This window comes from Triplophysa rosa, linkage group LG20 (genome assembly GCF_024868665.1).
Source record: "Triplophysa rosa linkage group LG20, Trosa_1v2, whole genome shotgun sequence".
Taxonomy (NCBI): domain Eukaryota; kingdom Metazoa; phylum Chordata; class Actinopteri; order Cypriniformes; family Nemacheilidae; genus Triplophysa; species Triplophysa rosa.
Window position 1 is genome coordinate 3,616,916 of NC_079909.1, and position 13,748 is coordinate 3,630,663.

Sequence of the window (13,748 nt, forward strand, 5' to 3'; positions counted from 1 at the left end):
TAAACATTTGAAATATATCAGTCTGTGTGTAATGAATGAATATAATATACAAGTTTCACTTTTTGAATGGAATTAGTGAAATAAATCAACTTTTTGATGATATTCTAATTATATGACCAGCACCTGTACATACTGTATATATATGAAGAGTTTATGAGATTGTGAGATATCTTAAGATAAATTGAGATAAAAAAATGATTTTTTTATTGTGCATTCCAATTAATATCAATCAAACTGCAGTTGGTTTGTTTTGATTTAGGCCATAATAACACAAAAATACAGCTAACTAACACAATAAAAACATGATAACATAGTAAAAATATGATTTTGGAAAAAGTTTCTTTTTGGCAGTATACTCTTCATATATTTTATATTTAATGTAGTCTATATTGTATGTGTATTCCTGTTTCTCAATTGGCAGAGCATTGTGTTAGGGTCATGGGTGACAATCAGTGTTGTGTTCTTTGTGTTTCACTGGAGATTCAGAACCAGTGTCACTGAAAAACAGTGCATGAATCAATCTCCTTCTCTCTCCAACTACCTACACATCCATCTACTTACACATACTGTATATGAACCCATCGAGCTACACATGCATTCATCCATCCATTTATCCACCTACCTACAGCCATCCCCAAGCACAGCAGCTGTTTATCACCAAACCTCTTTACAGTTGATTTTTTTAATACATCAAACCCAGGCAGGATATTTAACAAAAGTCATTTGCATTCTCTGTATGGAGAAGTTCGCCCATGAGTGTCAGTATTTATATGTATCTAAGAAAAGTCTTCATGTAAAGACTCGGCGACAAAAGCATCTTTACACTTGCAAGATAACGTCATAAAGAAAAACTGTGCATTCATACTGCAGTTCGGCGTTTGCATTTTTCATGCATGATGGATTCTGAGAAATACAGAATCTAATGACTATATTTGTTATTTCATTATAGAGGAACTAAATGCGTTAATTCCGTATTAAGTCTGAGGCTTACAACTGTCCATCATAAACTAACCTACCACTCTCCATAAACATAAAAACAGATATTTATATGGTCTGTTAAATAGCAAGCAAAGCTTAAACATCAGAGATATACAGGAGAGAGCGAATACATCATTAAAAGATGGCACTTCCCCAATGGCACGCTGGGAAATGATGGGGAGGAAATGACGGGGAGGAAATGTTGAGGTACTGATGCTGCATTGGTATTCTGCGCGTCTCTCTCATGCAGCAGAAGCTGGTGATGGAGACGTGAGCGGCTTCACAGCGCCCCCTGTCAGCCGCTGCAGGACACTACGTCCTGAGGACAAACTGGGTCAAGCTTTTAGTCAGGGATCTTTAGAGGAGATCCAAAGCTACGCATGTTAAAAAAAAGACCACAAAGAGCTATTTTTACAGACATGGCTCTTTTTAAGTGACCTGATTTGAAATTTCTCGTCAACCCATATTTAGTGCTGAAGCGTAGACGCAGGACAACTTATGTACTCTGTGACCCCTTTAGTAGCGTATTCTACATTCAATGACCAAATAGCATTGAATTTATCACAGCGAAACCCGAGAATAAAACACAGCAGTCACTCAACGGCACCATATACTGTCGTGACACTCACAAAGTGAAAATATTTTAAAGGATTTTAGTTTTATGCTTGGAATATTTACACTAATACGGTTAAATAGTTATTGCTACTGATAGCAGACAGCATGCCTTTAGACAACAGAACCTTACACTAGCATCAAATACACAAAATTTCAATTTCATTCAGGCCAGAAGCATCGTCATAAAAATAAGAAAACCAAAAAGAAAGCAAAAAAATGTGTAATATAGTGTAATATATTTTAATGATTAACAATGCAACCAAAAATGTATAGCAATATAGAGAATGTGAAGCTGATGTCACGCCCTATGTTGCATTTTGCAGTGGCGCCGCCATCTTGGGAGGATCATACTCCACTGCTATTATTGTTTTGATATTTACCGTTACTTGTTTTGTTTGATATATGGAGAAATCGATGGTGAATGAACCATGGGATTTTCCTGAACGATCTGCGTAATGCTATTGCAGTTTTTTAACACAGCAAGACCAACCTTCCATAGTTATATTTCCTAATCAAACAAGAAAAAACAAAAACGTCATTGAACGCACTAGCAGCCTTCCTCCAAAGATGGCGCAACATTCAACACGGCGTGACGTCGATTAACAATCTCTATAGATCGTTTCATTGGATGCGCGCGCGCCTGACCCTCAGTTAACTTCCGGATTGTGTTTGGCTAGTGTCTAATAATAGAACTATTTATATTTAATTTAATTTATGTTGATGTTGATTTGTATTATAATTTTACTGCATAATAGATGTATTTAATAAACGATTTGTTGAATTTTGTTGTACTTTAATTATATTACATAAACAATTTATTGTCACAAATAAAGAAACTGTATGGTACACTGACATCTAGCGGTTGAGCTTGGTATCGCAGTCTAAATTCAAAATATTGGAGAGACATGTTTAGCCAAGTAAAGGTTCTCCTTTTTCTTTTGATTGTTATCAGACATAATCTACAGGCACTCTATTGTTTGTGAATGTGTACCGGAAGTTAAGGTGGGGTCACAAAAGTGCGCATGCGCAATAACGGTTTTTTATGTTGTTAAGATAAAACCGTCTATAATCACCTATAGAAGTTGGTCACCTGAATTTACACCACACGATTTTCAGATATTTATGATAAAGTTGTTAAAACTACTGAAAATGTTTAAGATCAGTATCTCAGTGAAAAGAGGATTAGCAGTGGCTCCGTTTATCTCTTCCGTATTTTAGTTATATTCGCAAAACAAAAAATACTATCATTTCCAGCAGTTAAAGTGATGGTTCACCCAAAAAGTCTGTCATGATTTACTCACCCTCTTGTCATTACAAACCTGTCTCACTTGCTTTCTTCCACAGAACACAAAAGAAGATATTCTGAAGAAAGTTGGTAACCAAACAGCACTGGACCCCATTCACTTCTATTGTATGTAAAAAACCAATGCAAGTCAATGGGTGCCAGTTAACAACATTCTTCAAAATATCTTCTTTTGTGTTCTGTGGAAGAAAGTAAGTTATTCAGGTTTGAAATGACACAAGAGTAAGTAAATGATGACAGAATTTTCTATCCCTTTAACAGTTTTCAACTGTTTTATAATTTCATTACCCATCCTTGGATCATTTAGTTATTATGTGTCAAACATTTAGTGACCAATGACAAAACTGTGTATTGATCTACGATAACAATACAATAATAATTTGTCGATCTTTACCTTTGACCTTGACGTAGATGAAGTCAGGGTTGACACAGAGAGCCATGTTGCTGGGCAGAGTCCATGGTGTGGTGGTCCATGCGATAAAGCTCACCTTCTCATCCTCCAGCAGAGGGAAGTTCACGATCACAGATGGGTCCTGGACATCCTGTCGATCAATTTATAACACTTTAGAAATCGGCAAAAAAGTTATAACAATTTTCACTTGAGCAGTATGTAAAAGCTCTGACCTTGTAGTTTTGATTAGCCTCAAAGTTAGAGAGAGGTGTGTTGCAGGCGGTGGAGAAGGGCATAACCTTCACCCCTCTGTACACCATCCCTTTATCATACAGCTGCTTAAAAACCCACCTGAAACACAATATTTAATCAATATTTTGTCATGTCATTTATTCAGATTAGTCTATTTACTAATAACGTTTTCAAAAATGCATAAACATATGCAAACATATGAAAAGTTCATTTGCAAAAGCAGATAATGTTTTTTAATTATTTTAATTTTAATTTGTTTTTTAAATTATTTTTTAATAATGTTTTTATTAATTTTCTTATACGTAGAGAATGTGAAGCAACGTCATGCCGTGTTGAATGTTGCGCCATCTTGGGAGGATGGCTGCTAGTGCATTCAATGCAGTGTTTTGTTTTTCTTTTTTTCTAATAACTTTATTTATGGCATTTTTTCCTTGAACATAACAAAACCATTGAAGACACAATGGAAGACAACATATATTATTTACAATGTATATGAAAAGAAAAATAAATGTAAAAAAAATATATATATATATATATTAAAATAATAATAATAATAATAAATAAATAAAAATAAAAAGAGAGAAAATAAAAATAAAAGCAGGGACAAACACCAGTTGACCATATACAGTATGTAAAACAAAAGTGTAGGGGGTCTTAGCCCACTAAATAACTTAATAATTCCGTCCTCTTTTCATGTTGCTTACTGATATATTTTGAGTGGGTCATTTTAACTGCTTTAAAAAGAATTGATGACATTAAAGTAATCTATAAAAGGTTGCCATATGTAATAAAAATGTTCTTCTTTGTCTTTCAGAGAGAATCTAATTTTCTCTAGCAATAAATTTCATTAGTTTCATTATATCCCTCATCAGATTTACATATGTGGGGGCAGCTTTCTGTTGCCAGTTTAGCAATATTAATCTTCGTGCTAAAAGACAAACAAATTAAATTATATTTTGTTCATCACTATTTTTTAGCTATCTCAGGTTCACCTATACCTAAAACTGCCATTAGGGGATCTGGTTCAATAGGCCTTTGTAATATTTTTGACAATGTTCGAAAAATACTACTCCAGTAGGTTGACAATTTTGGGCAGCTCCAGAACATATGGGCCAGTGATGCTGGTACACCCCACAACGGTTACATGAAGGATCTACATCTGGAAATATCTTACTGAGCTTTTGTTTGGACCAGTGTAATCGATGTATTACTTTGAATTGTATGAGTCTGTGCCTCGCACACACTGATAAGCCGTGAATTTGTTCAAGGGCCGCTTTCCACTGCTCCTCTGTGATTTCAATGCCTAAGTCTTCCTCCCAGGAGGATTTGAAATGTTGTAGAGTTGACGTACTTGTCAGCTGGAATAGCATTTCATATATATATATATATATATATATATACAGTATATATATATATATGAGATACCGCTTTTTTTGTGGGGATCGCGTAAAAGTATTGTTCCATTTCAGATTGATTTGGACAGTTCGGGTATGAAGGGTTATTTTGTTTAACAAAGTTACGTATTTGTAAATATTTATAAAAGTGCGATTTAGATATGGTATATATTTTTTGAAGCTGTTCGAATGATGGAAATACATTATCAATAAATATGTCTATAAAGCCATGTTTTGTTTGTCTTGTTTGATTAGGAAATACTGTATAACTATGGTAGGTCGGTCTTGCTGTGTTAAAAAACTGCAATAGCATTACGCAGAGTCGATCAGGAAAAGCCCATGCTTCTTTCATTTTCGATTTCTCCATATATCAAACAAAACAAGTAACGGTACATACTAGGGGTGTAACGATACACTCAGCTCACGATTCGGTACACATCTCGAATGCTGGGTTCACGATACCCTACACATTTCGATATTTTGAAAAAATTCAAAAATGAAACTGAAATTCAAATAACATTTATTTTCAAAATATTAACAATTTCAGGAACTTATTTTGTTGCACATACAACATAATAAAGAATTTTAACATTTTAAGGCTTACTGAAATTAGAATTAAGATCAGTGTCAATTTTGACATCAAATTTTGATTTAGTTTTAGTCCTAGTCTTTTGACTAAAATGCAATTTAGTTTTAAGTCATCCCAATTTATCATAGTTTTAGTCGACGAAATCTACATTATATTAGTCTACTAAAATCTATCTGGATTAACTCATTTAATTTGTGTAATTAAATGTTCCATACAAAGATTTAACTGTTTCGACATAATTTACATTACCTTGGAATTAAATTAAACCAGGTCATTAACTTTATTTTTCAGAAAAATTGAGAAACTACTGGATATGCATTGTTATAACACAGAGAATATTCATTCAGCAGTTCTTTCAGTCTCATTTTGACTCAATTGACTCGTTCGTTCAGTGAAGGGCGTGTTCATTCAGTACATTCAACCAATGAAACGCTCTGACAGAGCTCACACTCAAACGCTATTGGCTCATGTCTCTGTGAAGCTGCGCTGGCTTTGCTTGAGACAGTAATGAATGAGAAAAATCTTTCAAAAAGACATATTACATAAACTGTATTACATTTCTTCAATCATGCAAATCACATACTTGTTTTTTAGCATGTCATTCGATCTTTTAATATACAGTACGACTCACTTCATCGCTTCTCTGATCGGAACAGCGCTAGTTTCTTTTGGCTTACTTTATGTGGCATATCACGTTATGCAGCAGCTCACGTTAGCGGATAAATTAACATTGGCACATAAAAACGTTTGTGCTGCCTTTGTAATGAGTTTCGGGGTGACTCGCCTGCAGTCACGCTTCAAGTTTGCTGTGTTTTAATGGCGATTGTGAAGGAAAATATGACGCTTTGTAAACCACTTGGAGACACAGATTGTGTCTTGTGTTTCTCTCTCTACCGCATATGTGAGAAAAGCACACGTGACGCGCAGAGTAGGTAGCGTCTTGACCGCTGAACGAATAGAATTAAACATATTGTAAAATATCCCCATCTCTCTACGATGCGCATCGTAACATTTTTGCATTGCGAAATATCATAATACGAAGTATCATTACACCCCTAGTACATATCAAAACAATAATAACAGTGGAGTATGATCCTCCCAAGATGGTGGCGCCACTGCAACATGCAACATAGGGCGTGACATCAGCTTCACATTCTCTTTATCATGTTTTTTTTATTGTGCATTCAGTAGACACAATGACTGAGCATTCATAGCTGTTTCAGGTGATATAATGTGAATATAAAACAGGACCGTGACAGAGCTTACCAGACTGTCTCCATGAACCACGGGTACAGAGTCTTATAGTCGTTCTTGAAGTCAATCCAACGGCCCATTCTCCTCACCGATGTCTGATGTGTGCAAACAACAGACACCAAAAAGATTACAGTGTGTATGAGATGTTCACTAGACGGTTTCAAATAGTTCTGAATCCTGTCGGTTCTAAACCATATGATGACTTTTTCCATCTTTCTTACAGACATGGTTCATAGTTCAGACAGACTGTTCTTCAACATTTCTTTTTTGTTTTCTACAAAGAACAACAATAAGGGTTTAGAAGACCCAATAAAGTTTAAATGATGTCAGAATTCTCTTTTTTTGTAAACAGCCCCTTTAAGCAAAAAAGAAAGATGGTAGACCAGTCATGATCTTTAGACGGTAACACAATCTGACGTCTATGACTGGAAGGTTACTGAGATGATATTCTGTCTCCTATCACTATTGTGCCCTGGAGCAAAACACAGATGCCCGCTGTGCTGCAGGCACAGACTGCCACCATAATACTGTCCTCAGATTTACTTAGAATAATACCAGCATGACTCAGCTAACAGTCGACAGGGATCAGAACGAATGTGTCTGAAACATCAGAATAGACATCGCTAACAGATGATGCAGTCAGAGAGTGATTATCTCATAGAAATCCCTCAAAACTCTATTTACTACACAGATTTTGTGATAAAAGACAAACAACATCTTGAAAGCCTAATTGATTCAGTACTGAAACATTAACAACACAAACATCTGGTTACAAATAAGCATTGCTTGCCTAGGGAAAACCTGCTATTATGCTCTTATAGTGTGTGTGGCTGGCCAGGCATTGCTTTGTGTTTGCTATGATAAGATGGTGAGAGGTTTTAGACACATTTCTAGGATTTTTTTGTGTATAGACAGAGGCGTTAAAATCCGATAAAATCTCTTACTGGAATAACCATCCATTTGATATTTTTGGAGTATTTAGTTTAACTAACATTCCTGAGATAGTGTGAGGTTATCTTTTTTTAAATAGTGGACATGGAAGGAGATTGCAAGTACTCTGTGGAGCTGCTAAAGAGAACTAATCAACCTACCCACCTGAGTGCCTGGCTGAGAAAGATCCCAAGGAAAGAAAGGATCACACAGAATTCAACTTGTTTTTAATAATGGAAGATATGGAATCGGTTTACAAGTACCATGTTGAAGTTTTAAAGAGATTCAAACAATCTGCTCCCCCACCGAATTTTTGGTTGAAAAGGATTTTAAGCAAAGAAGGGATGCCAACAAGGAAAAGAGGGTGTAGAGGAGGTGAGAAGACCTTGCACAAGATTAAGACTGTTGTTGGCAGAAGACCTCAGTTTTCTAGACCTCAACTGTTTGGATTTGGGAATGAAGACAGATCACAATCAAACCTAATACAAGTCAAGACAGAGCATTTCAGGCCATCTAATTATACTATGCTACCAACTTTTTTTGTCAAATCCCAGATCCTTGGTAAACAAAATTGATGAGCTTCAGTCTGTTTTGATAAAAAATCAAGTGGATGTGGCTGCAATCTCTGAGACGTGGTTTACTCCCCAAAAGGCAGACGATGTATTGAATATTGACGGATATAACTTGTACTCAAATTGTAGACCTAGCCAGCGTGGAGGAGGCATTGCATTATATATACGACACAGCGTTCCATCATATGCTTTGACTCCAATTAAAGTTCCTGACCATCTTGAATGGGATTGTGGGTGAAAGTGAGACCAGTAAGGTTCCCACGGCATATATCTGCAAATGCTGTGTGTGTAGTGTATTCACCACTAGAGCTGAAGATCTTTGCCCGAACCCGACGGACCCGACGGGTTCGGGCTTAATTTCTATCATTTTACACGGGCCGGGCTCGGGCTTGCGCGGTAAATGAGCGGTCATGTGATGCGTTCCGATTAGCGTGAGAAAGATGCGAAAATGGATGCTGAGGAGGTGAAACGGAGGCTTGCCTCTGGCGATTACGTTTTGGTTGCACCAGCAACTAAAGCAAAGTCTGAGGTGAGGAAAAGTTTTGACCATGTGCATAATGAGAATAATGAGCCAGTGGGATATGTGAGATGTTACGATGTTACAGAGGACTTATTTTATTTCTTTGTTCCAACTTCCAAGTGGCCTATAGCCTACGTTAGTCATTAATAAATTATGTTAAAACATGTATAAATGTCTCATTCTTGACAAAATCTGTGTGCGTGCGTACATTTGAATAGCCTAATGTCGGCCTGTAAACGGGTTCGGGCGTTTAAAAAGCTGTCAAACAAAATGTACTTGTCGGGCTCGGGCCGAATTCTGTCGGGCTCGGACCCTGTCGGGCCTAACTTTTAAAGCCCGATTACAGCTCTATTCACCACCACCACATCAGGATGAACTCATAGAGTACTTAATATCTTCATCTGACTGGTTACGGACTACATACCCAGACATTGGCCTTGTCATTCTAGGAGACTTTAATCATCTGACAACCCATGACATTTGCTTAGATGATAAACTCTGCCAGGTGGTTAAGAATAATACTAGAGGGAATGTGATTCTTGACATCATTATCACCAACATAAAATCAGTATATCTGAAACCTATGATTTACCCATATGATTAAGCGACCATAACTGCGTCCTTTGGAGTCCGAATATACAATTAGGTCCTCCTCAGTGTATTAAACAAGAGGTAATGGGTCCTACTTCCTACAGCCTCTCAATCGCTCAGCCGTACCTTCTTGCATACCGTCATTTCCCATGCCTACTATATCAGTGTGGGATGTGTTTAACAGATTGTCTTCTATTAACTGTAACAAATCTCCAGGCCCTGACATGATCCCACCAAAAATACTGAAGGAGTTTGCATGTGAAATTAGGACCCCTCTTTGTGATAGCATTAATAGTTCATTCAAGGAAGGGGTTATCCCTAGGCAATTGAAAGAGGTTATTGTAGTCCCTATTCCAAAAACTTCTCCAAACTTTGAGTAATTGAGACCAATCTCATTAACAGCTCTGCTTTCAAAGATTTGTGAGCAGTTCGCTGCACATTGGATTCTGAATGATATTACACCAGATCTAGACCCTATGCAGTGTGTGGCAGTCGAAAACATCATTCTACAACTCATAGTTTCATCAGTTTAATGGATTATATGTACAAAGCCAGCGATGTTCTGGGCTGTGGACCATACGGTGTCAGTACAATCCCTCCTGGACCTGGAATATGACACTTACACCAGCTTGGCCAACTTTCACCATCGCTCACAAGACCTTGGAAGTCTGCAACATAAAGTCTTGGGTGTCTTTATTCAAAGTAATTTAAAATGGGACAGTCAAGAAGACCATATGCTGACTTCAGCCAACAGGAAGCACTTTGCCCTTCATCGTTTGAAAAGATTTGGTGTTCAAGATCCTGAAATGGTTTCCATTTATACAGGTTGTGTGCGACCAATATTGGAGTGTGCAGCTCCAGTCTGGCATAGTTCATTGACAGTAAATCAGTATAGAAGGTTGGAGCGTGAGCAGAAACGGGCCTGTAGAATTAAACTTGGTCAAAGATACTCAGAATATTCAACAGCCCTTTGTACCTTAGGCTTGTGTACTCTTGCAGAAAGACAAACCCAAATATGTCTTGACTTTGCTAGAAGATCGTATAAGTCCAACTTCCATAACTGGCTACACCCTCTACGAGAAAACCTTAGGTCACCATACAAGGAATTTGGACTGAGAAATATAAAAATTACCAATTCCTTATATGTGTAAACTCCTAAATGATTATGGATTTTAGAGGATTTTTTTAGCATTTAAATTGTATAATTTTAGAGTATTAATGTGTATATTGTTTATATGTGTTGTTGTTCTTTTTAAACTATTTTTAGTGATGTCACACAAAACAATTCAGTGTTTTTTATGACAACTCTCCTTTAAAACCTGTAACACTGCTGAATGGTAATAAACTTTAAGATACATGTAAAAAGCTTAATACTTAAGAGGTTGTTTAAACCACTTACTCCAAGAGCGACTAAAAGTGAAACCGATAATGATACAACCCAAGGCTCATGTCTCAAAGATAATAACAATTACACTGTAAATGTGTTATGACCCGTTATTCATTTCTGAATATTGGAAAAAGTGTGAACATAATGAACTAGACATACTGCACTAAACCCACTGGAAAATGGGCCTTAAATGTTATTGACTTAAAAATTTTGCAACAAGTTCAATAACTTTTAGCAGGTCAGTCTTATGTTCTCCGATTCCCATTTATTCTCTTCCCTTCTACTATAACGAAACCTATAAATCGACCTAAGATCTTAGAAATTCAGCTGGGACATCTAAAACCCGTTAAGAAATTTCTAATGAGCACATTTAAACCACATCTAAAAAATGAGATGCTGTCAACACAAAGGCCTGGAATCCAGTCATTTGGGAATTTAAATAAACGCATCATTTCTGATGTTATTACAGACACACATACCTCCCATTCATTGGCATATCTCATGACGATGCTCCTGCATTGTTTGTTATATTCTTTTATCCCCATCTTAGCAACATCTTCAGGTCCTTTGATGTTCAGTGATTTATCAATCTCATATTCCTGAAAAACATCAACAATGACATTACTTTCGCATGTTATGCTTATGGCAGACCGCAGGGGTCTTGCTAATACTATTGAAAACCATGGTACTCTTTCTGGGACTTTTGTTTTTACATATTTTCAATTTCCAACAAAACAGTTTTGAGAAACCAAAATTATTAACTTTAGGAATTAAAAGCAAAGTTTTCGTGAAGTACAACAGTTTTGCCGTCTTAAATATATAATTCATGGCATCGGTCAATATTGGAGTCAAATGTGACGGAGGGGATCAATTCTTACCACGGGCAGCCCGTGACAGTCCCAGCCAAACCTTCTGTCCACATGAAAGCCGCTCTGATGGGCAAACCTGGTCACAATGTCCTTGATGGTTCCGGCCAGGATATGACCATAGTGAGGGAGGCCAGTGGCAAAGGGCGGCCCGTCATAAAACGTGTACCTGAATAACAAACATCACATGTTCTGTCTTGCTTTCTCTGTCTAAAGACAATACCATATAAACAACATGAACATTGTTGTGGTTGAAACCGTGCGAATGGGCGGAAAGTGAAACAGCATTCCAACACATCTAAAGACACTCCTCGATTAAACATGGAAGATAGGAACTCCATAAGAAACAGCTGACATGTCACAGCTACAGTATTCAAATCAAGATGCACATTCACTCTTTTTCTTTCTAAAATGAGTATATTTAAAAATTCAAAAGAAATGAATTCTAGCTTAAATCAGCCTTGTTTAATGAGCATTTATCTAACTATCTATCTTCAGCACAAATATCCACTATACAGTGCCCTATACGGCAGGTGTCACCTTGTCCGGTTTTTGGACTGCCTGAGACACTCCTGGAAACAGTCTTTCTCCTCCCAGAACTTCAGGATGTGCTCTTCCTCCGTGGGGAAGTCGATGGTTTCTTGGACTGCTTCCACCATTCTGACTACACACTGACACAACAACATCATATTGGCCTATCAGTGTCAGAAATGTACTTCTCACATTAGTTTGCCCCATTTATGACCAACAACAAATGCAATAGTAGCTGTAAATAACGCAAAAGATGTCAAACCCAATGCATGATTGAATTCTGATTGAATACATTTGAATTACAAAGTTTTTTCTTAACATACAACATTTTAACACAACAGTATACATATTAAACAACATTCTCTTCTGAGTAGGGATGTAACGATTCACCGTGAGCCGGTTGAAAATCGGTTATAATGAGTGACGATTCAAATCGGTTGAGGTGCGAACTGAATCGCAATACATTTTTTGAACAGCAGGGGCCGCTATTTTCACTGCAAATCTAAACGTGGACATGCTGATATTTCTTAAATGCAAAAAAATCCAAGAAAAGCTCAGACAGTATTAGTTTGTTTATATTAAAGAGACTTTTTCTATTATTAATTTGTTATAAAATTGCAGTTTAGTTTTGTTATTTGAAATAAAACATTATTTTACTATACAAAGAAACGTGAAGCATTTAATAAATAATGCAAGTTGTTCATTTCTAATTTGTTTCAACTCATTTTGTAAAAATAAATCGTGAGTAAATCGTGAATAAATCGCATCGCGAGATCAGAATCGTGACTCGCATCGCGAGCTGAGTGAATCATTACATCCCTACTTCTGAGACAGTAAACACTTCTATCTGAGAGATTCAGGCCACTTCAGTGTTTGCAGAGACAATAAAGGCATATTATGAAAAACATTAAATGAGAAAAAAACGTTCACTGTCATTTATATGGCAAGTGTCTGGTGGCAGGAAAATAAATAACCACTTTGTCAAAACAGACAAGCTAAACTAGTCTGCTTAGTACAAAACTGTTTTCAACAAGAAAATGTTTTAAGCATCACTGCAACTGTTATGAAAGGATGAAATGCACAACGGTTACTGTTATCAATAGTGTGAGTCATTACAGAATGAAAGACACTGATCTATCAACACCTCATTATTCAAACACATCTCAACATCTACAGTTTGTGTTTATACACGGAACTATTAACGGCAGATATCAGTGATAATATATGTTAGTGTAAACAATAATATATGAGGAGTAAAGTGACAACTCCACACTCACATGCGAATCCTGACCGGTGAGCAGAGAGAGGGAGGAAATGATGCAACTCAGCGAAACATTACCGATCCGGAAGCTTTCACAATAAAAGTCTCGATTATCTCAGTTGCATACTTAAAAATCTTTGGCTGTAAGCGTTATGTAATGGCGACAAATAAAAATGCCCTTAATTTTGTGTCTATGTTGGTTATGTTTTTGTTATTAGATTAGGACCCTTATTTATATATATATATTTGTTACTCTTTTACTTTTTTTCTCTCAAAGAGTGAAGCATTTTTTAGAAATGCTGTATCAACACTAA

General features: G+C 36.6%; 1 protein-coding gene across 1 annotated transcript in view; it reads right to left on the reverse strand.

Moving 5' to 3' along the window:
* The window catches only part of iars1 (isoleucyl-tRNA synthetase 1), a 70,786-nt gene extending 57,281 nt beyond the window's left edge, over window positions 1-13,505 (reverse strand). The window contains exons 1-7 of the mRNA XM_057361807.1: window positions 13,451-13,505; window positions 12,183-12,313; window positions 11,655-11,811; window positions 11,256-11,375; window positions 6,789-6,871; window positions 3,521-3,638; window positions 3,291-3,438 (exon numbers count right to left, since the gene is read on the reverse strand). Coding sequence (XP_057217790.1) covers window positions 3,291-3,438; window positions 3,521-3,638; window positions 6,789-6,871; window positions 11,256-11,375; window positions 11,655-11,811; window positions 12,183-12,301 — 745 coding nt within the window. The 5' untranslated portion in view covers window positions 12,302-12,313; window positions 13,451-13,505. The remainder of the gene's footprint in view (window positions 1-3,290; window positions 3,439-3,520; window positions 3,639-6,788; window positions 6,872-11,255; window positions 11,376-11,654; window positions 11,812-12,182; window positions 12,314-13,450) is intronic.
* Between the last annotated feature and the right edge of the window lie 243 nt (window positions 13,506-13,748).